General features: G+C 43.7%; 1 protein-coding gene across 1 annotated transcript in view; it reads right to left on the bottom strand.

Moving 5' to 3' along the window:
* Positions 1-24,552, bottom strand: part of DSG2 (desmoglein 2) — an 83,962-nt gene that overhangs the window by 25,138 nt on the left and 34,272 nt on the right. Inside the window, exons 2-9 of the mRNA XM_075353325.1 lie at positions 12,501-12,536; positions 11,890-12,018; positions 11,579-11,740; positions 11,220-11,364; positions 9,062-9,222; positions 2,668-2,805; positions 1,927-2,112; positions 98-414 (exon numbers count right to left, since the gene is read on the bottom strand). Coding sequence (XP_075209440.1) covers positions 98-414; positions 1,927-2,112; positions 2,668-2,805; positions 9,062-9,222; positions 11,220-11,364; positions 11,579-11,740; positions 11,890-12,018; positions 12,501-12,536 — 1,274 coding nt within the window. The remainder of the gene's footprint in view (positions 1-97; positions 415-1,926; positions 2,113-2,667; positions 2,806-9,061; positions 9,223-11,219; positions 11,365-11,578; positions 11,741-11,889; positions 12,019-12,500; positions 12,537-24,552) is intronic.

Below are 24,552 nucleotides of genomic sequence, written 5' to 3' on the forward strand. Positions count from 1 at the left end.
GTACAGAAGAGTTCTCCTGCACCTTTGCATGCCTCAGATGTCATACAAAGATGGGAAGATGGGGTAGCAGAATTTATGTCTTGCCTAGACCACTTACTTGACATTGTCAGCAACATTTCCTGTATCTGCATCATATGCTCGATATGATCCAACAATTTTGTTTAGTATAGTTTTCCCTTCAGGAATAGATAGAATTTTCCTCCTGGGCTTGAAAACGGGACCCTCACGAACATTCTTCACTCTCACTTTTATGGGAACACCTTTCCCACCTCCGCCACCAGCAGCACCACCACCTGCAGCTCCAGCTCCACCTCCACCACCAACAACCAGATGCTTAATTGAGCTGTGATATTCGGCTCGGTTTGCAACAACGACATTAAGTTCCACAGACTGCATAACTTCATAATCAGCTTCCTGGTAAAAATATAAAAAAAAAGATAAAAATACATAAACTATCATTTCACAAGAATACATAATACCCAAGATGCCTCTTTGCACTCAGTAATTGACAACATTTTTTCTAGCTTCCAGAGACTGAAAACCATATAGGCCTAGTAATACGATTCTCTGTATCACAAATGTCTATTTAAGTGAACAATCAAAACAATGTATTCAGGTAGGGAAATGTCCAGATATGGAGGACAGATGATTACCAAGACTGGATACAACAGTGGACACGACCAGACTTTCATCACAGAAATTACACTTGTGGATGGGATTGATAGTAAAGTGTCAGTCTTTGCTGATGATACCAAACTATGTAGGATATTAAAAACTGACCTTGATAGTACAATATTACAAAAAGATCTGGACAAGATGTCAGAATGGGCAGATACTTGGCAAATTAAATTTAATGTTGATAAATGTAAAGTAATGCACCTAGGACGGAGTAATCCTATAGCTGCGTATACATTAAATGGAAGTAAACTTGGGACTGCAGAACAGGAGAAGGACTTGGGTATTCTCATTACAAATAAGCTGAGCAGCAGCACTCAATGTCAGGCAGCAGCTGCTAAAGCAAACAAAATTTTAGGGTGTATAAAAAAAAAAGAGATTAGATCCCGTGATCCCAACGTATTGTTACCCCTCTATAAATCACTTGTAAGGCCACATCTGGAATATGGGATCCAGCTTTGGGCTCCACATTTTAAAAAGGACATTCAGAAGTTAGAGTCAGTTCAAAGGCGGACAACTAGACTACTACAAGGGATGGAAGGCCTCCCATATGATGAGAGGTTGAAAAAGTTAGATATGTTTAGCTTAGAAAAAAAAGGTCTCAGAGGAGATCTCATTTATATGTATAAATACATGTGTGGTCAATATAAAGGACTGACACATGAATTATTTCTTCCAAAGACAATACTAAGGACTAGGGGCACTCACTGCGAGTGGAAGAAAAGAGATTCCGACAGCTAAATAGGAAAGGGTTCTTTACAGTTAGAGCAGTCAGACTGTGGAATGCCCTTCCACAAGAGGTAGTAATGGCAGATACTATAACAGCTTTAAAAAAAAAAGGGCTGGATGATTTCCTCAGTACACACAACATTGTTGGTTATAAATGACTTAGTGACCAAATGTAAAACTGGTGGAGGAAGGTTGAACTAGAGATGGACCTAGGTCTTTTTTTTCAACCTAAGTAACTATGTAACAAAGCCTCCCCCCAAAAAAGAACTAAAGTACAAGTCTTTACAGATATTAATTCCTCAAAAGGAAATAAGCAGAAAAATGATGACTGTGTTTCCATCTGACTAGTAAATATTTATCAATAGAAGAAAGTATCATCACGGCCTATTGTTTCTACTGAATATCTGAAAGGACGGCAAAGTGTTAGTAGCCATGATTTGCTTTCCTCTGCATCAGTACGTATATTGTAAATCAATATAACCCGAGGACCATTTTGCCCCATTCCCAGTTACTTTATATTACCTTCACCAGCATCAAAACTCCTTCATTGGTTTGAGGATCTGTTACGATTTCAAAATAGTTGTCCTCATTTCCTGACACTATAGTAAAGGCAGCAAGCCAATTATCGGTGAATTCCTCATCATTGTCAAACACCTTCATACGTAATATTTCAACATTGGCAATATTTTCTTCAACATCTCCTTCATACTAAAATGGTAAAACAGACTGTAAAATGGAAGCTCATAGCAATATTAAAAGCAATATTCACAGAAATTATGTAAAAATACAAGATTTTTTTGTTGTTGTAATTTCTAGTTATGTACAAACTACAACTACGGCACTGTTCACACTGCATTTCTGTTCAAATGTGCTATATACACCAAACATATGGCCGGGATTTTTGCTTCTGGATGCATCACCAATTTGTGCTGAATTAAATCCTATTATATGACAATATAATCTGCTTTTAACTTTATCTAGGAGGCCGCATGGCACTTGAAATACAGAATATAGAGTAGGACCCCCCTATTGAAATTTGCTGTGACGTTGGCAGGGGTGGCTCAAAAAATTGATCAATTATTTGCTAAAAATCTCATTTATATTACAGTACAGTTGGAATAAATCTGTGAATTTGCACTTTTTATATGATGCATGCCATTTTCAGATCGTGCTGGTTCCCCTCTCTCTATGACAATATGTTGTATGTTTATGCACAACCTTTCTGTATGATTGTTGAATCTGTCAGTCTTTTGCTTAACGTACCTGTTCCTTTTCAAGTACCGGAATGTGGTCATTTACATCCTTTACTTTAAGTTTAACGGTGGCGGTCTCAGATAGGCCGTTTCTGAGATCTCCATCTAGATCTCTCACTTCAACCACAAGGGTGTAGCTGCTCTGAGTCTAAACGGAAAAAAAAAATAATACATCGTATTACATCATAGACTAGATTAAATTCTAGTCTGATAACATTCCTGGTGCATCTTACAATATTCCTGCAATTCTGAATAGTAAATTATAAACAACATATACATGGCTTGATTCGGTAATCACTGGGGGAAACACAACCTGGAGTTCCCACAGGGGGGGGTGCCTACTTCAAAGAGCATTTTGAACAAAGAGGGAAGAAGAGATATGGCACCAAAATTAATTGCAAAAGTATTAAATTTTATTCACATAAAATAGATGAAGATACAACTTTTTTTTCATAAGAATAAATAGTACAGTATCAAATTAGAACACAAATTGGAAAAAATGAGGCAACCCAGGGATGAGGATGCAAGTATAGGTAGAACACAAAAAAGGGGGGGGGGGGGAGAGGTATGAAGTCCTACTCATTGCCAGTAACGAAACCCTGGGGGGGTGGTATATAACTGGAGTGTATTGGTCCAAAAATTGGACCCCAGCCCCCCAAGGTAGTAAAAAGACCAAATGACCCTCCACAGGGGATGTATGGTCAAAGATTGAAGTGCATGACCAAAAAACAGGTAGGCAAAGGTGGTTAGAAAAAGTAAAAAGAAATAATCTCCACCAGAGTAGTCGTGGGGCAATAAAGGGGAGGCTGAAGTATTGTGTGTAATAAATTCTAGTCGTGAAGCCGAGAGGTGCCAGTTAGCACAGGAACGGCTAATAAAAATTACACAATACACACACACAATCAGGTCCTTTATGCCCGGGCTAGTCGTGGAGCTGGAGAGGAAGGAAAATACACACACACAATCAGAGCATAAATGCCCTGACTAGTCGTGGAGGTGGAGAAGAAGGGAAGGAATGTGAAAGATCCCGTAAAAGGGCGCAGAGAAGGCAGATAAAAACAGTTAGAGGAGTGTGCAGCCCAGCTCAAGAAGTGGACTAGTCATGTGGCAGAGAGAGGAAGCAAGTGGATACAAAGCAGGGAGAGTAAACGTGGGGCCGGGCGGTGCTGTACTGCACCGCCCGGCCCCACGTTTACTCTCCCTGCTTTGTATCCACTTGCTTCCTCTCTCTGCCACATGACTAGTCCACTTCTTGAGCTGGGCTGCACACTCCTCTAACTGTTTTTATCTGCCTTCTCTGCGCCCTTTTACGGGACCTTTCACATTCCTTCCCTTCTTCTCCACCTCCACGACTAGTCAGGGCATTTATGCTCTGATTGTGTGTGTGTATTTTCCTTCCTCTCCAGCTCCACGACTAGCCCGGGCATAAAGGACCTGATTGTGTGTGTGTATTGTGTAATTTTTATTAGCCGTTCCTGTGCTAACTGGCACCTCTCGGCTTCACGACTAGAATTTATTACACACAATACTTCAGCCTCCCCTTTATTGCCCCACGACTACTCTGGTGGAGATTATTTCTTTTTACTTTTTCTAACCACCTTTGCCTACCTGTTTTTTGGTCATGCACTTCAATCTTTGACCATACATCCCCTGTGGAGGGTCATTTGGTCTTTTTACTACCTTGGGGGGCTGGGGTCCAATTTTTGGACCAATACACTCCAGTTATATACCACCCCCCCAGGGTTTCGTTACTGGCAATGAGTAGGACTTCATACCTCTCCCCCCCCCCCCCCTTTTTTGTGTTCTACCTATACTTGCATCCTCATCCCTGGGTTGCCTCATTTTTTCCAATTTGTGTTCTAATTTGATACTGTACTATTTATTCTTATGAAAAAAAAGTTGTATCTTCATCTATTTTATGTGAATAAAATTTAATACTTTTGCAATTAATTTTGGTGCCATATCTCTTCTTCCCTCTTTGTTCAAAATTCTGAATAGTAGTTTAGAATATTATAAACAATAATAATAATATTATACAAAAAAAACCTGAAAAGGAAATTTCAATCAAATTTCCCAATAACCATGGCTGATGATGGTGATATGAAGGATAGAAATGAATAAGGGAAAAATTACTAAGAGTGAAATAAGCCTGTTCATGAGAGTGAATTAAGATTTTGTCCCAATAATATAGTGTTGGCTAGTAAGGGGGGGGAGGCAAGGCAGTGTCATGGGTGCAGTTAACAGGGAATGCCATAGACATAGCTGTCTACAACAGGTGATTGTTGCTACAGTCACAAGACAAAGAGCAGCAGTAATCAGCCATTTTGTTCATCTGCTGCTCTGTGTACACAGCGACTGCAGCAGTAATCATCTAAGGCAGAAGCAAGATGCCATAAACCTTTGGTGTTGGCATATTGGAAGGGATGTACATGGGGTAGGGGTTGAGAGAAGTGAGGATTTGGGGGAGAAATCATAGCACTGCAGGCTATGGAGCATCACAATTGCAGAAAGTTGCCTGCAGTGCCGTTTTCCTCCTTTCTTTCAGCAGATAGTTCTCTCTATTCCTGACCCCTCCACAGCTCCTCTCCTGAGATTGAAGAGGAATCTGCAAAGCCCAATGTCAGATCCATCATATGGGAGGTTACTGTGTACCTCTGTAAATAAAATATATATTGTTTTATTGACGGAGATGTAAAAATAATATTATATATACACATATACATATATACACACACACACACACACACACACACACATACATACATATATAACATACATACATACACACACACACACACGCTGACCTACTATACGATGGATCTGAAATTTGGATTTGCAGATTACACACACTTATATACAGGGGGTGCAATATTGAATATGTCACCAATTCACCAATTTCATAAGTACGGTAAATATATTCCTAGAGGTGCTATTGACATGAATTTCTCACCGGATATTGGTAGCAAACAATCAAATCCACACAGGAAAAATCCTATAAAGGCTGCTTTATACGCAGCGACATCGCTAGCAATGTCGCTGGTGAAAGCACCCGCCCCCGTCGTTTGTGTGTCATGGCAAATTGGTGCCCGTGGCACACAACATCGCTAGAACCAGTCACACGGACTTACCTGCCTAGCGACGTCGCTGTGACCGGCGAACCGCCTCCTTTCTAAGGGGGCGGTTCGTGCGGCGTCACACGGCAGCCGTCTAATAGAAGTGGAGGGGCGGAGAGCAGCCAAAAGGTAAGACACGCCCACCTCGTTGCCGGAGGACGCAGGTTAGGTGTTTTTCGCCGTTCCTGCGGTGTCAATCATAGCGATGTGTGCTGCCGCAGGAACGACAAACAACCTGCGTCCTGCAACAGCAACGATATTTGGGATTTGAACGACGTGTCAACGATCAACGATAAGGTGAGTAATTTTGATCGTTAACGGTTGTTCATGCGTTTCACACGCAACGACATCGCTAACGAGGGCCGGATGTGCGTCATGAATTCTGTGACCCCAACGACATTTCGTTAGCGATGTTGTTGCGTGTAAAGCCCCCTTAAGGCTATGAGCACACAGTGCGTTATCGAGTCTTTTTGGTGCAGTTTTGTCACAAAACTGCAAGAAGATCCTTATGCAACCAATTGAATGAGAAGCCGTAGCTACGTAGTGAAGCGTAGTGCACATTGAGTTTTTTCCTTGCAGATTTGGTGCAGAATATAATCTGCAGCGTGTCAAATCTTTCAGTGTTTTGCCTGTGTTTGTCACCATTGAAAGCAATGAAAAACACATGCAAAAAAAAACCGCATGCAAAGATGCACACTTTGAGCTGTTTTTCCTACCAAAAATGGTGCAGAAATTTTGGAAACAAAATACTCAACCTGTGTACATACCCTAAAAAGGTATCACACAAGATACATCTCATGATGGGTAAAACCAAAGAGCTGTCTCTAGACCACAATCTAAATGTTGCAGAACATGCTGATGGCATGAGTTACAGAAGAATTTCTAAACTACTGAAGGCTCCAGTCAACACTGCTGGGGCCAGAAGTTAAAAGAACATAATTTCACCATAAATCAGCCACAACCAGGTACTCCCCACAAGATTTCAAGTTGTCTAAGGGCCAAGGAACACCTGTGGAGAGCTACAGAAAGACCTGCAATCAGCAGGTACAATTGTTCCAAAGGAAACAGAAAGTAATGCACTCAACCTCCATAGCCTATATGCACGAGCACCACGCAAGACTCTATTGCTAAACAAAAGCATGTTCAAGTGAGTTAAGTTTACTTAACAACATGTCGACAAGTCTGAAATACTGGGAGAGTATAATCTGGTACGATGAGACCAAGATTGAACTTGTTGGATGCCATAATACACACCATGTTTGGTGACCAAAAGGCAGTGCATATCACCCAATAAAACACCATACCAACAGTGAAGTTTGGAAGTGGGGGGGGGGGGCATCATTGTATGGTGCACATTTTCAGCATACGGCACTGGCAAACTTCATATGATTGAAATACGAAAGAATGGACAAAGTATTAAATGCATTTCAGTATGCATGTTCAATATATTTTCCCGGTGTCATTTTTCATTATTAAACATCACTAAATTTATGAACACCTATGGCTTAATTTTCCTGTGCAGAATTGATGGATTGTTGCCGACATCTGGTGAGATCATGGCCTTTGCACCCTTAGAAATATATTTAATTAGAAAATTGGTGATGTGCTCAATATTTCCCTGTTTAAGTATATATATTGTAAATATAATATATTTTTTTATTAATTAGACAATATCATTTACTTTTTGATCCAAGAAAGATAATAAGTTTTATTTCTATAGCGCCAACATATTCCGCAGCACTTTACAATTCAGAGGGGACATGAGACATTACAAAATAACAAAATTAAGATACCAAGAGGAGTGAGGGCCCTGCTCATAAGTTTACAGTCTATGAGGAAATAGATGAGACACAAAAGGTGAATGGGGGAGAAAAGCTTGTCATATATGGTCCAGCCATTGATTTAATAGGGGACTCAAAACCAGCTGCGTGGACCGGTCACCAGCCAGAATTTATACAGGTACAGAGTGTAAAAAAGTACTTGAAGAGGAATGGAACCAGAAGATACAGGGGACAAGAATTGGAAGTAAATTTTATGAAGGGGCAGAAAGGGACTAGATTAGATCAGGGCAGTGAGTTGATAGGCTAGTCTAAACAAATGCGTTTTTAGGGCCCGCTTAAAGGTGTAGATTTTGGGAATTAATTGGCTTGTTCTTGGTGGTGTGCAGAGCATAGGCGCAGCTTGTCAGGTACCTTGAAGACGGCAGTGGAAGGTTCGAATTGTTGAGGATGTCAGTCTTAAGTCATTAGCAGAGCGGAGGGCACGGGTGGGGTGATAGGCAGAGATGAGGGAGGTGATGTAGGGTGGTGCGGAACGTGGAGAGCTTTGTGAGTGAGAGTGATAAGTTTATGTTGGATTCTGTATCGGATAGACAACCAGTGCAATGACTGGCACAGAGCAGAGGCATCAGTGAAGTGGTTGGAGAGGAAAATGATCCTGGCTGCGGCATTCAGAAAAGATTGGAGAGGGGAGAGTTTAGTAACAGGGAGACCAATTAGTAAAGAATTACAATAATCCAGGCGAGAATGAATGAGAGCGACAGTAAGGCTCCTTTCACATTGCGTTTCAGTGGCTCCGTCGGGGCGTACGTCCGAAATCCCGCCCCTCCCCCTACAAAACGTGTTTCGGACATATGCGCCGACAGGGACATTGAGTATAATGGGCAGATAGAGCAAGAATGTGCTCTGTCTTGCACCATATATACGTTTTCTGCAGGCAGATGCCCAGACGTAGCAGACTATGTCTGGGCATCCTGCTGCAAAAAGCATATACATCCGAAAATGGTGCAAGACAGAGCACAAGTTTGCTCTGTCTGCTCCATTATACTCAATGGCTCTGTCGGCGCATACGTCCGAAACACAACGGAGCCACTGAAACGCAATGTGAAAGGGGCCTTACAGTTTTTGCAGAGTCAACGGTAAGATAACATTTCTTCAATCCAGAGAGTTCCATGTCCACACTACGACCATGCAAACATTGAATGACACTATTATCAGATGGGATCTTCTGAATACTGGTTCACCTGTACCAATCTCAGTGGTATTCTGGGCCTAAATCTTTTAAATCCATAGCAGTGTTTATGTTAGGTAAGAAACCCCCTTTAAGTTACCATTATAAAGCGCTTTTATGATTCTGCCAATTTGAAGCAAAAATATTTCTTGCCCTTTTAAAAGGTTGTTCTATATTTGCTCCACAATACACCACTGAAAATTGCATCTAGCGAGGTCTTGAAAACTTCTTGCGTTCATTATAATCCATCAATATTGGCAAAACTACTTAACCCGTCATTACCTCTCTATCAAGTGTCCCCGAAGTGGTGAGTATTTCCCCATTCTTAGTCACCATGAATAAAGATGATCCTGGTTCTTGAGACAGAATTCTGTAGGCGAGTTTAGAATTTATTGTATCTGGTTCATCTGCATCAGTTGCATTTAGGATCATAATAAGGGCGTCTGTGTAAAGATAAAAAAAAAATAAAATAGAAATTTATCTAGATTTTACGAGGTTTGTTACATAAAAATATGGATCTTTACTTAAAAGTATAATTTGTCACTTAAGGCAGACCTGGGCAGAGTGTGGCCCAAGGACCACATCCGGCCCTCCAGCTGTTTCAGTGTGGCCCTCAGACAGAGACCGCCAAAGTGCTGCAGCCTGTATTATTTCGTCTGAGTGGAAATTGGCTCTGATAGACTATTAATGACCTGTAGCTGCTCAGCGGCCACTGATTAACTACTGTGGTTACATGATACAACAAAGTGAAATCCACCTGGAACAGCACTGTGGACATTGAAGGAACAGGGCCCCTTAATTTAATAAGCAGGGGTAGCCCAGTAGTGGACAATCCCTTTAAGGCCTCATTCACAGATCACTATGTTTGATCAGCAGTATTTGCCAAAATCAGAAGTGTCTCCAAAACACATAACAGGTGTCAATCTTTCAATTATAGCTTTTCTCTTTAAGTTCCACTTTTGGAACAAAATGTGGTTTGTTCTGAGGAAGAAGTGTGAATCTTAGATACGCGTTAACAAATAAACCAAATTTTATCCATATGAGTTTTTGGCTCCATCCATTTTGCAGCCCCCTTCACCCAAGCAGCACAGGTTGTAGTCCATTCTTCTCTTCTGGCATCCTTGTGGGTATGCAGCAGCCTTTCTTTGTGGTTGTGTGAAAACAAACCATGACCAGGTGACCAACTCTCCTTATTTCTTGACACCACTTAGCAATATAAGACTCTATTGTGCTATTGTCTCTTCACTTTACTTTTCACTCCGCTCCTGGCTTTGGCATACAAACACTGATGCAAAATTACTGAACTGTGAATGAGGCCTAATATTCAACAAATAACGTATTTTTCAGACTATAAAGACTCGGGGTGCGTCTTATAGTCTGAATGTGGCTGCGGGGAATGAGGGTGCTGCGGTGGAGCGGGTCATCGGTGGCATGAGCAGGCTGTAGCAGCCTGCCGTGACCACCTGGGCCGCTAATTTCATATGCATGCCCAGTCTTCCGCCCATCATCTCTCAGTGCTGAAGCCGGCGCTGACAGGTGGGCGGGATGATGGGCGGGGGGTGCGTGCATAATTAACAGCCGGCCTGCATGATCACCCCTAGCAACTACAGCCAGGAGTGATCATGTGCGGCAATATTCACTGCCCCCCGTGCATCATCATCAGCGCGGGGGGCAGTGAATAAGTATATTCACCCGTCACCGTTGTCTGCAGCATCGCTCGTCCTCCTGTCTGCCGGTCAGAGAGAGTATAGAGAGCGGTGAGCACAGCGATGAGGTCATTGCTGTGCGCTGCGCTAGTCTCCACACAGGTCAGCTGACAAGCAGACAGGAGGACGAGCGATGCTGCAAACAACGGTGACGGCTCCACACTCCAGCGGCGCTACTGTCTGCACTGACAGGAGGAGGAATAATGCTGCATGGAGCGAGGAAAGGTGAGTATAAATGTTTATTTTTTGTGTGCCACAGGATACAGGCCATATAGCAGGATGGATGGGGGTATATAGCAGGATAAGGGCATAAACCAGAATGACGGTATGTTGCAGGATGGGAATATATACCATGATGGCAGTATATAGCAGGATGGAAATATATACCATGATGGCGGTATATAGCAGGATGGGAATATATACCATGATGGCGGTATATAAGCAGGATGGGAATATATACCAGGATGGGGGACATATATACAAGAATGGGGGTCATGTACAAGGCAGGAGGATCATTACCAGGATGGGGTACCTTAGTAGAGAATTTGGGGACATTACCCCCATAACCTGTGTCAGAAGCAGATCCTCGACCCATAACAATGTGTCATGACCACATTTTTTGCTTAAAATTTTAATTTTCATATTTCCCTCCTCTAAAACCAGGGTCCGTCTTACAGTCTGGTGCGTCTTATAGTCCGAAAAATACGGTAATCGAAGTAAAGTGACAGACTTACTCGCAGGGCTCAATTCTTCCACCGATGCAACAAAAATGTCTTGTGTAAAAACTGGATCATTATCATTAATGTCAAGAACTTTCACTCTGAGATCAATCGGTGGCTCGACATCCACATTGTTCTGGTCTCGGGCGTAGCCTTTTAACTGAAAAAAATTAGACATTTTTAAAGATTGTATAACAAATGTCAATGTTAGTGGAGGTAAAGTGTAATTTTATGTAAAAAAAAAAAAAAAACACAAACAAAATGTTTTCTGCCATTCCCAGGTAAAACTTCTAATATATGCTACAGATCCACAATTAACAAAAGGAAGGCGCAAGTCGTTAAAACAAAGATCAATTATTATAAGAAATCCTTACTAAGAACATGGCGATTTGTTCTCTGTCCACGATTCCGGTTACGTTCACTTCTCCAGTATTTTCATTGATAAGGAATATACCCAATGGAGGTTCTGTAACCCCAGGTCCAACGATTGAATAGCGAATTCTACGAGTAATGTCCAGTTTAATGTCAGATTGTATCTAGGCAGGAGGAGATAATAAATTAGTTTGTAGGCAGCATGAAATAAATGAAGGAAACTTTTAGATTTCACCCATTCAATAGCTCCGATCAATGTGCGATTTCCAAACTTCACATCTATACGGAAGATAATGGGTTAAATGACTCTTACCTTTGCAATTGGATTCTTTAAAGAATTGTCCTGCTCTTCGTAAATTGAGACTGGTGGGATGATCCATTCTCGTTTGTGCCTCACTAATTCTACTGCTTTGTCACCTGGTTTATTGTTTCGCTTCACCATCTTTAATGGAACAAAGAAAGAAAATGTTTAAACTTTAACGATACGCAGAAAACATGGCAGTGACTTTTGGCATATAGTATAGAAGCTTACAAAATGTATCAAATATAACATAAAATACAAATACATTGTGGGTCTGGAGATGAAATGTGGATTGTCTAAAAGCACTTTACATAGTTGGACAGCAGAGGGCGTAAAAGTTTGTTGTACGAGAGTAAAACAAATGGTACCAAAATGACAGGTGACCGGACCACCCAATGATGAAAACATTGACATTTCGTACGCCATATAATGAATTTACAATTCCCATTGTTACCTATGATACAGTCAGTAATAAATACGGTCAACTGCTAACCCACAGTACTATAATACCTTTACTTAATGAGATACTGTTAACATGCAGTGCAATGTCAATACATGACACTACAGAAAAAAAAGTCCGGTTTACAAGACACTACTCAAAACTGCTTAGACTGTTTCCTTACCTCTAAATGGAGGCCATGTCCAACACCAAGAAGGACCTGCATACAGAGAACAAGAAATCAGAAGTTACATTATGCCAAGTGCAAGAAGTAGAAAAAAATTAAATCAAATCAAAAAATTATTAGGGGCACATTCTTGTCTCAAATAATTAAAAAGGGAATCTGTCACTGCTTTTACCTATTTACACTGTTAATATGAGCATACAGGTTATAGAATGCTGACAATAGGCTTATCTTTAAGTCTCATATCAGATGCCTTAATGTGGATAAATCATCTTTTATCACTTTATGTAAATGAGTTCTTCCAGGCTATGGGGCGAATTCTGCCTGGAAGATAACTGCGCCTCTGTTATTACAGGGGGGAGGAAGGAGTAAAGACAGGCAGGCAGAAAGGGGTGGGAATAACTAGAAAAACCCAACCCACCTATTACTTAATTGATAGGTGCTGCAGAATATGTAACAGTGCATTTCACAAAATTTACTTGCCTGTATTTCAGAAATTATACATCCGATCTCACAACTAAAGGTACGTTTAAAATCACCACGATAGTGCCAGTATAGCACTGGCTTTAGTTTATATATGAAAATCCTGGTGGTTGGTCCTCTTTAAAACGGAGCTTGCACATTTTGCAATCGACTTGTCGTGCTGATTGCATAGTTTTTAAACTTCTTACACTTTCAAATTGATGATGTACACTTAAGAAAGGTCATCAAAATCAGATCTGTGGGAGCCACCACCCGGCCCCTTCACCGGTCAGCTGTGATCAGCTCTGGTGGTGGCCAGATATAAACGGTGTATGAAGTTGAAGCAGAGCAGCAAAGCTCTTTACATCTATTGTAAGTAGATCTGCTCCTATGGAGAATATGCTTCTGCCTCTAGGGCTGCTCTAGGCATTGATACTAGTGGAAAATATTTCTGTATGTACGAACTGACAGTCTGTATGGCTTCGTACTTAGCTGTGAGCATGGTGCTGCTGTACATGAGCCCTTCTGCTACCTGAAATATTCATTTTATTTCCAGGATAAAATCCTTAAAGGGCTGATCAATCTGCAGTAGACCTGATGTCCAACCAAATATGCACTTTATAGCAATGATGAGAGACTGCACTCCCGTACAACTTTAAATTTTATGTAAAAGGCACAATAAAGCCATGTTCACACGCTGCAGAAACATTTCAGCTGCAGATTTGGTCAGAAATCCGCAATAAATCTGAAGACAGAATTTACAAGTGTTACTTGGTTGGCGATTTCAACCCTACTCATTAGAAAGTAATGAAAATTCACACAAGAATGAGAATATTCCAGAGCTGAAAATCTGCATTGTACTTTCATTTTCGCAAGATTTTTTTTTTTTATTTTTGTAATGTGTGAATGGGATTTTGGAAATGCCATTTATATTTATTGTACTGTAATTTGTGGAAAATCCATGACAAATCCGTGATGTGTGAAATTGGCCTAACATCTTAAGTTGTAGTCATACCCCAGACATGTTATATTGAGATAGAACAGTTGTAGGCTATGTGCGCACGTTGCGTAAATACATGCAGTTACGCTGCGCTTTGTAGCGCAGCGTAACTGCATGCGTCCTGCGTCCCCTGCACAGTCTAAGGAGATTGTGCATGGGCCGTGCGCACGTGGCGTCTTAGAGCGCAGCGCTTCGGCTGCTGCCTGAAGCGCTGCGTTCTAAGAAGTGACATGTCACTTCTTCCGTGCGCTTTGCCGGCAGCTCCTGCTCTGTCTATGGCAGGAGCTGCAGGCAGAGCGCATGGAATCGGCTATTTTTTTCTCTACGGACATTTTCTGCAACGATTTGAAGCGCACGTGTGCTCTTCAGATCGCTGCAGAAATTTCTGCAGGGCTAGTACGCAACGTGCGCACATAGCCTTAGGCTGCTTTCACATTGAGTTTTTACTTCCGTTCAGTGGTCCCGTCGGGGCATCCGTCCGAACCGCCCCTCCCCGCTAAACATGTTTTGGATGCATGCGCCGACAGGGCCATTGACTATTATGGAGCAGACTCCGTTAGCATGTGCTCTGTCTTGCACCATTTTTGCACATATACATTTTCTGTAGGCGGACACCCGAACATAGTTGACTATGTTCGGGTGTCCGCCTGCAAAAAACGTATATGTGCAAAAATGGTGCAAGACAGAACACGCTAACGGAGTCTGCTCCATTATAGTCAATAGCCCTATCGGCGCATGCGTCTGAAACACGTTTTGTGGGGTGGGGGTAGGGGTGGTTAGGACGAATGCCCCGACGGGACCACTGAACGTAAGTAAAAACGCAAGTGAAATCTGAAGCTTGACACACTTGGAACTAGTTCTATAGTACACACTGTAGCTGAAAAATGACTGATCATACAGCTCAAGTCACTGCAAACAAAGAATCTCTGCAACTGAAAATATAGGGAGTTTTAATACCATCAGACATTACTAGTAAAAGATTCACACATAGAGCTTTCAATTTAGCTGTATAGGGGAACTCCAGGAAAGGGGCATCTGAGCTAGAGAGTGGTGTGGTATGCATCTAACAATGGACGCTGTGTACAGACTTGTTTTCATGAATGAGAGGGCCTCAGACACACGTCGTGCCCAGAAGCTCATTGGCATCAGCATCTGCCCCAGCTGAGAGGCGCTGGCCACAACCTTTCATTTTTTCAAACTAGTCGTGAAAGTAGTCACCTTACAGCAGCCATCATTAAAAGGGTTGCCCAGGGTTTATATTAATGCTTAGTTCTGATAGGCCAGGTAAACTCTTTACGCACCATTGAAGAATTAGGCAGCATTCAGGCTTCCAGGAGCTGCGCTCACATCTGTCCTATATACCAAATTTGGTAACAGGAGCCATCTCTTTGAAGAAGGGGAGTTTGGGGAAAATAGTTCCCTTTCTGCAAGTAGCATTAATTATTTTCTTATATTCTAATTACGGTACAGAAACAAAAGTAGTAAAAGGATAGTGTGACACAAGTGAACCGTGATGGCTGCATTTTTACTTTTCATGCTGTTGACTGGATTTTAGGACTTGGCCCTTTTTCTTACCACAATCCAGAATAGGTCTTATGAAAAACAGTATTGAACCTCGTTATCCTGGCAGGGTTTTCCCTTGTTTTAGAAAAAGACATTAACCCCTTCAGCCCTTGGGCACTTTCCTTTTTTGCGTTTTTGTTTTTTGCTCCCCTTCTTCCGAGAGGCGTAACTTTTTTATTTTTCTATCAATCTTGCCATATGAGGGCTTGTTTTTTGCGGGACGAGTTGTACTTTTAAATGAAACCATAAGTTTTACCATATGGTGTACTGGAAAACGGCAAAAAAATTCCAAGTGCGGAAAAATTGCAAAAAAAGTGGGATTGTACAATAGTTTTTGGGATATTTTATTCACAGTGTTCACTATATGGTAAAACTGATCTGTGGGTATGATGCCTCAGGTCGGTGCGAGTTTGTAGACACCAAACATGTATAGGTTTACTTGTATCTAAGGGGTTAAAAAAAATTCACAAGCTTGTCCAAAAAACGCGCCATTTTCCAAAACCCGTAGCGTTCTCATTTTTCAGGATCTGAGGCTCTGTGATGGCTTATTTTTTGCGTCTCGACCTGACGTTCTTAACGGTACCATTTTTGCACAGATGCTATGTTTTGATCGCCTGTTATTGCATTTTGCGGCGACCAAAAAACTTAATTTTGGCGTTTGGAATTTTTTTGCCGCTACGCCGTTTACTGATCAGATTCATTGATTTTATATTTTGATAGATCGGGCATTTCTGAACGTGGCGATACCAAATATGTGTGTATTTTTTATTTTTTTAACCCTTTAATTTTCAATGGGGTGATTTGAACTTTTAGGTTTTTTTATTTTTTTTTAACTTTTTTTTTACTTTTTTTTTTATTTTACTAGTCCCCCTAGGGGGCTATTGCGATCAGCAATCCGATCGCTCTGCACTATCTGCAGATCTCAGCTACAGAGCTGAGAACTGCAGATTTGCTGCTTCACTTTCAATGCCGGCTGTATTCCGGCATTGAGAGGAAGTGACTCATGTTAGCTACAGGCGTCATCACATGACCCTGTGCTACCATGGCAACCGCCGAAAGTCACGTGATCATGTCACGTGACTTCCGGTGGGGGCGGGGTAAGTCACTGTCATGGCGGCGCCCATATACATATCGCTGCCAAGACTTTGGCAGCGAAATGTAAGGGGTTAATGGCCGCGGGTGGAAGTGATTCCACCCGCGGCTAGCAGGCACACATATCAGCTGTTGATAACAGCTGATATGTGCACGTCTCGCCGCCGCCTGCTGGCGGCAGGGGGCGGGGCTTACCGGCACACGATCCATGACGTATCTAGTACATCATGGGTCGTTAAGGGGTTAAGGCTATGTGCGCACTAGAAAGTGACTATTTCTTAAGAAAAAAAACGGACCCTCTTAAAGAATTCCGCACTCGCGGTAAAAAAATGCACCAAAACCGCAGCGAAATCCGCATGCGGTTTTACTGCAGGTTGGTCCCTGCGGATTTTTACCATTATCTATGGCAAAAACCGCAGGTACCTGCAGAAAAGAAGTGACATGCTCATTAATTCCACAGCGGAAAATCCGCAGGTAAATCCGCGGGTATAAAAAAAAACGCAGTGTGCGCACAGCATTTTTTTTTTTAAACCCATAGGATTTTCTGGGGAATGACTGCAGCAATATTAGACACATTTTCTGCAGCAATTCAGTGTCAAATCCATGGCAAAATCCGCCGCGTGCGTGTGGCACCCTGGACAAGCCAGGACGTCGCAAACACTACACCAACACACCCCACACTCCCGGTCAGGCGCACCAAAGTCAAACAAAAACCCTTGTTGCCTCCCTCCAGGGGCTGATGTCCACACCAGGGGGCAGGCCAGGCGGTTGGTCCTGCCCACCGATGAGTTCACAGTCCTGGAGGCGGGAAAAGGAGTGAGTTGAGTTTGCAGTGGAGTTGAGTTTGGAAGTGAAGTGGCAGTTGAGGAGTCTGAAGTTGGTCCGGGTGTGTGGCCCGGACGGTACAGCAAGGTTGGCCGACTGTGGTGACCGTCTGCAGGAGAGGCCTATTGGAGCTAGCCGTAAGGACCGTGGACGGGCGGTGGCCCGGCGGTACCGGACCGGTACGCAAAGAGAAGCCAGCACCAACCGGCAGGGCTTACGGACCCCGACAAGGCTAGGAGTCGCTGCTGAAATTGTCAAATCCGTTAGCGAAGGGAACCTCCGGGGTTTCCCAGCAGCCAAGTCCCGACAGAAGGCAACAGTCCAACCGAGAGAGGGAAACACAGTCACCGCCAAGGCTACAGTTCCCAGGGCCAGAGCCTGGGGGCAAAAGGGGCTCCTTCAGCAACCTTCAAGCTGGGGAGCGGGTTACCGGTGGGAACCCATTGGAACCATTTACACTACACAGGTGCAGGGAAAGGCAGTCACCATCAACCTGCTGGGAGGAGAAACACCACAGCCGTCTGTGGGATCCGTCCATCCAGCCGTTTGTTTTACCGGAGACTTTGTGTACATCATTGGCTGAGTGAGTACCACCGTGCGGCATAGCACTGCCCCCGCGACCCTGCACCTGGCCAGGCCCCGTAACCCGCCTGCCATCCATCCCTACCCCTCACCGGGCCCCGGGAGAACCAATCCACCTACCCACGGAGGGGAGAACTAACATCCAAGCTGCCCCTCGTCATCGCTCCCGGGATCCCCGTCCAGAGCAGCGGTGGTGTCACAACCTCACCACAACCGTGGGTGGCGTCACGGACAATAAATCCCCAAAACCAAACCCCTTTTCACTCACGGGCGAGGAACGCCGCTCGAGACCCCGGGATCCGGCCCACCGCTCGCGCCACCACCGAGCAGCAGCAGCCGGACCCGAGCAGTGGGAGAGCGCAGCGTCCCCTCCTCCGCCCGCGACATGCGCACATAGCTTTGAGGAGGGAAACCAACACCACACTTTCGGATATGTTCCCATGTTCTGAAATCTTACAGGTTTTCCAATACAGTAAACTATAGTATTCAAGTAAATGTGCAAGAGATCAGAGCTGGTTAAAGCAGATGGTAATGAGACAAGATAGTGGTTAAATGCCTAATCACTATTTCTATACAAATCCTCCTTTCTTTGTGGCCGACTTTCTACAAATTTTCCGCATGTGATCAGGATTCTGGAATCCCACCGCACGCTGAGCCCTGCTCACTCCCTCGCTGGGTTATGTGGGTGTGTGCGCTGCTTTGTTCAGTCTTCACTTGTCAGAATAGTTGCTTACTGTAGGTTTTTACTTTTTTTTTTTTTGATCCAGTGCCATATTATGAGCACGGTGTGCAATATTGTATGTTAGAACATTCTCACAGACTGCTACATATCCTCCTCCTACAAAGTTTTCTATATGATCATTGGAAGCAGATCAGCCGGTTCTCTTCAGAGTGGTCTGTAAAAACTTGTCTCACTGCACTTGGATTTCACATGACAGGGAACCAGATCTCTTATTCAAAGGAAATTAAAGACTTGAAGAAATATAAAGTGGATAAGGAGGTGTAAGGTAGAAAACAAGAGGAATAGCTCGAAGGAAAGGAATATATAAAGAGAACAAGGAGACATGTCAGCTAGGAAGTACTCTTCTTGGAGCTAGGGAGATGTCTTCAGAAACAAACTCCATCTAATTCGGTTTTCTAATTTTAGGTTCATGTGGTTATTAAAAATATGAGCATCTTATAAAAATGTATTACTTTGTGACCTTTATTATTATATTAGGCCAAATAGAAAAGCAATTTTTGCAAGTCAATATAAAAAAAAAAAAGTTGATCAACAAAGTGACACTTTTTGGGTACAAGTTCAATTTTTATTGGCCAGAAAATAAAAATTCATAAGCATCTGTAAGAAACAAAGTAGGCCCAACAGAGACATTATAGGCATGTCGGCATCTATCCCACCACATATTTTAAAAGAAACTTTACTTTTTTAAGATACCTATATTGGTCTAGTAGCTACACAAAAAATAAAATACATAAAAATCACTTTCTTGGGTAAGCAATGTGTAAGCACTCCGGCATCCATAAATGTTATGAACCAGAGCAGGCCACCTTGTCCTACTGCTCCATAGTCCAACTGATACTGACTTGTCCATTGTTGGGGCTTTCAGCAGTGGCCAGGGGGTCAACCTGCAGCTACACAATGCACCATGTGCCGTGAACAAAAACTTTTTTCAGCAATTTTGACAGTATCCTTTCTGTGAGATATGATGCATTGGGCTAGCTTTTCTCTTTATGTGCCCCATTAAGCCTTCGGTTCAGTGAAATTGCAAAGGTTGTGCATATTCTTTCAGGTCAGTGACAGCCATGTTTTGTAACCAAGCTTTAGTCAGTCTAAGGCTATGTGCGCACGTTGCGTAATTTCATGCATTTACAGTGCATATTGCACTCAACGTAAACGCATGCGTCCCCAGCACGTTGCGTTTGAGAGCGCAGAGATTTGCATGCTGAAATTTTTATCCAAATCGCTGCGCTCAAAAAAGTAACATGTCACTCATTTAGTGCGCTTTGGATGCTGCTCCCACTCTGTTTATAGAAGGAGGCTGTGGACAAAAAAGCGCAAATAGGGTCTTACCCCGATATATGTGGGGTGGGGAAGGGGGAGTAAACTCACTCACCTGATGTAGTTGTGACAGTCCCAACTACTATAAGTGCATGTAAAACAAGATCCACGGCTGCAGCCACCCAGTGGCAGACATCAGAGAGCAATAGAGAAGGGTGTTCAATTGCCGCGCCAACAGATCACTCATTCAGATGATGAAGACCAATGTCACTTTATTTTCATACAGGTCTACGCGTTTCTGGAGCACCTGCCCCCTTCCTCAGGACCATCAGGTTAAAGATAACATCAAATCTGTTCCACAGAGATCAGACACATCATAAGTAGTGAAAATGACATCATAGGGACCACCCCCTTCAGAAAAAAACGGCGGGAAAAGGCTGCCACGTTGTCAGCTATGACGTTTACATAGAAACAATAAAAAAAAAAAAAAAAAAAAAAAAAAAACATCATCATTATGTATTTTATTTTTTACACACATCCCGTTTTTTCATGCAACATGTAATGGGTGTGATTCACAATTTACAGAGGTGTTTTTTGACATTCATGTGTTTGATGTTTTTTTTTGTTTTTTTTTTATTGTTTCTATGTAAACGTCATAGCTGACAACGTGGCAGCCTTTTCCCGCCGTTTTTTTCTGAAGGGGGTGGTCCCTATGATGTCATTTTCACTACTTATGATGTGTCTGGTCTCTGTGGAACAGATTTGATGTTATTTTTAACCTGATGGTCCTGAGGAAGGGGGCAGGTGCTCCAGAAACGCGTAGACCTGTATGAAAATAAAGTGACATTGGTCTTCATCATCTGAATGAGTGATCTGTTGGCGCGGCAATTGAACACCCTTCTCTATTGCTCTCCCACTCTGTTTATGGGAGAGGCAGCATCCAGAGCGCATGAAATCAGCATCTATTCTGCAGACACACTGCATCCATTACATAGTGTTTCTGCAGCGATTTGAAGCGCACATGCACTGCCAAATCTCTGCAGATTTTTCAGCATGGACACTACGCAACGTGCACACAGACTTAAAAGGGGGCTTTACACGCTACGATATCGTTAATCTTTTATCGTCGGGGTCACGTTGTTAGTGACGCACATCCGGCGTCATTAACGATATTGCAGCGTGTGACACTTACCAGCGACCTTAAGTGACCTCAAAAATGGTGAAAATCGTTCACCATGGAGAGGTCGTCCCAAACTCAATTCGGTAAGGGTTGTTTATCCATGTTGTTCATCGCTCATGCGGCAGCACAAATCGCTGTGTGTGACACCGCAGGAGCAAGGAACGTCTCCTTACCTGCCGCCGGCCACAATGCGGAAGGAAGGAGGTGGGCGGGATGTTACGTCCCGCTCATCTCCGCCCCTCAGCTTTGATTGGCCGGCCGCTTAGTGACGTCGCGGTGACGCCGAACGTCCCTCCCCCTCACAGCGACGTCGCCGACTAGGTAAGTGCGTGTGACGCTGCCATAGCGATAATGTTCGCTACGGCAGCGATCACACGATATAGCATGTGCGACGGGGGCGGGTTCTTACACGCTCGATATCGCTGGAAATTGCTAGCGATATCGTAGCGTGTAAAGCCCGCTTTAGGCCAGGGTCGCCTCACCGTATAAATTGCATTCTATTTTTTTTTTTTTTTTTAATCTGATTGCAATTAGATTAATGTTATTCAATGGGGCAGTGCTAATTAATATTTTTTTCTCATACTGGTTCAGCATGAGAAAAAATAAACTACAGCATGTTGAGATTTGACGCATACATTGTACAAGACTCTTGCATATAAGTCTATGGGTGCAGGGAAATCATCGAACTGTGCTCCGATAACATCCAAGTTCATTCCGATTTCTCCAGACTCGGAACGGAGAAAAATGGAGAAATATTATTTTCCTTCTTCTCCACAGCGTGTTTCGATTTTCTCATCCAAGATCACACTATGCGGACACTCCGCTCAAATTCTGATCAGACAATGTTCAGTCTCATTAACATAAGTGACTGGGTAAGAGTCTGTCTGTCGTGTGACCCTGACCTAAGGTTATGTTCACATAAAATGCAGCAGATTGCATGTGTCGCGGGCGGGGAGGAGGGTGTCAGCACACTACGCTCACCCCTTCTGCTCGGGTCCGGCGGCTGCGGCTCAGTGGTGGCTCGAGCTGTGGGCCGGATCCCGGGGGTTCTCGAGCGGCACTCCTCGCCCGTGAGTGAAAGGGGGTTTGTTGGGTGTGGGGATAGTTTATTGTCCGTGACGCCACCCACGGTTGTGGTGATTTCACCACCGCTGCTCAATATGGGGGTCCCGGGGATGGTGATGCGGAGCAGCCAGGTGTTGCGTTGCCCCTCCGTGGGTAGGGGTTGGTGATCCCGGGGCCCGGTGATGGGGTTAGATGCAGGGCCTGGTGGGTGCAGGGACGCGGGGGCAGCGCTGTGCCTTGCGGCACTGTGGTACTCACTCAGCCTGAGACACTGACACAGTTCTTAGTAAAACACTCGGCTGGATGGACGGGTACCCTCAGACGGCTGCGGTTGTGGTTTCTCCCCTGACCCAGTTTGATGGTGTAAGTCCTTTCTTCCACCTCCGTGCACCCCTCTCCTGCACTCCGGCTTCCAGCTGGCTCCCCGACTCCGTACCGGGGGGCCACTGCCCAGCCCCGGCTACCTGCGGTTCCACCAGCTGTCTCCCCGGCTCCCTGCAGACGGCACCTAGCGTCTGCCGGACTCTCTCTACGAGGCCCTAGGCTCCAACCTAGGCCCCTGGCTCTGTCTGCCTCTCTGCAGACCTTCACTCTTCCTCTCCTAGGACTAGACTACCTGGTTTCTCCCGCCTCCAGAGCTGTGACCTCCTCGGTGGGCGGAGCCAACCGCCTGGCCCACCCCCTGGTGTGAATCATCAGCCTCTGGAGGAAGGCAACAAGGATTTTTGGTTAGCTGAGATGTTCCTACCTGGGATGTAGGGTGTGGTGGTGTGTGACCTGTTTCCCCTGGCTTGCCCAGGGCGACACACATGTATACATACCCTTAAGGCCATTGGTGTAAATTTTTCAATTTTTTTGCTGCACTGTATGCACATAATCTGCCTCATTTGAAATTTTAAAGCAAGGCGGATGTGTTTTTATGTTTTAAGAGCAAACTGCAGATTTCTGCGCTTTAAAGAGAAAAAAAAACAAAAACAATGAAATCCTTATCATAAATGCTTCAAAACAGAGAAAATGCAAAAAAAAAACGTGAAACACATAATAGATTGCTATATCTTATTTTCGTGCAGACACCTGTGTAAAATACGCAGAAAAAAAAAACAAAACACTTAACCAGCGTAAAAAAACTCCAAAACAGGGTTCTCACACATAGGGGCAATTTCAATTCTCCTTCATTTTTGTAGGCTGTCTACAGATATTTTCAGCTAAAATTCCTTTTAATTGCTATCCCTCCCACTCCTGGGGTGATCTTTCACATTCCTTTTCAGATCAGTGCGATTTTTGCCTGTAGCATTTTTAGAGATCCATCATACTTTAATGTAAGAGAGATGTACGTTTTACAAGACATTAGCGAATATGTATACAATATGTACACAGCGCGAACTGTGTACCATTCACTTATTTCACATTCACTATGGATGCACTGGCAACACAGGCAGAAAAGGGCCCCTGTGCAAGAACATTATACGGGCCCTTTTCAGTACAATAACTCATTAAATTGCACAATTCCATCCGCTTTGGAGGTAAAAGTGCCACTCGCACCTCTTGGGACCCTGTGTGCCTGCATAGGTTGCACTAATGATACGTCCACCCCTGTATTAATGTATTCTTATTTACTTATTCCTTTAGATGGACTAACAGAGACTTCCCAGTAGTTTATGTATTAGATGATACCAATGATACTCTACTGTAGCTCCAGCATTTTAGGGGAAGGTGCACAGTTAGTAGAGCCTGGGGTTGCCGAGGGGATGTGCATGATGATGGCTATGTGCCACCATACTACCACAAGGGAACGGATGTGGAGAGCAGTCAGGAATGGATATAAAAAGGTGTGCCACCCACAGGGTGTGGATGGTTTGTTTGCAGTGATATTGGGCATACTACTTGCCTGTGCTGTGATTAACCATGTGTCATCGAAGAATAGCTTGCCTGTTCTGGAAGATGGTGCCAGCCTGGTATCAGGACTAGAAGTGGTGACTGACGGAGAGGTTTGGCTGCAGATGATTTTGGTGGTATGCTCGAGACTAAAGAGATGGTACAGGTGTTGTCATACAACCATACTCTTCAGGTCAATGCAGGTTTCTTTGAGTTAGGCTAGTCTTGCAGTGAAGTTTGTAGTGGCTGTGAAGTTAGCCAGGAGAAAGCCAGGGTGGAGTCAGCTAGGTTGAGCACAAACCCAGGGGAGCCTAAAGGGGGCTTTACACGCTACGACATCGCTAATGCGAACTCGTTGGGGTCACGAAATTGGTGACGCACATCCGGCCGCATTAGCGATGCCGTTCCG

This window comes from Anomaloglossus baeobatrachus, chromosome 6, assembly GCF_048569485.1.
Source record: "Anomaloglossus baeobatrachus isolate aAnoBae1 chromosome 6, aAnoBae1.hap1, whole genome shotgun sequence".
In the NCBI taxonomy this organism is placed as follows: domain Eukaryota; kingdom Metazoa; phylum Chordata; class Amphibia; order Anura; family Aromobatidae; genus Anomaloglossus; species Anomaloglossus baeobatrachus.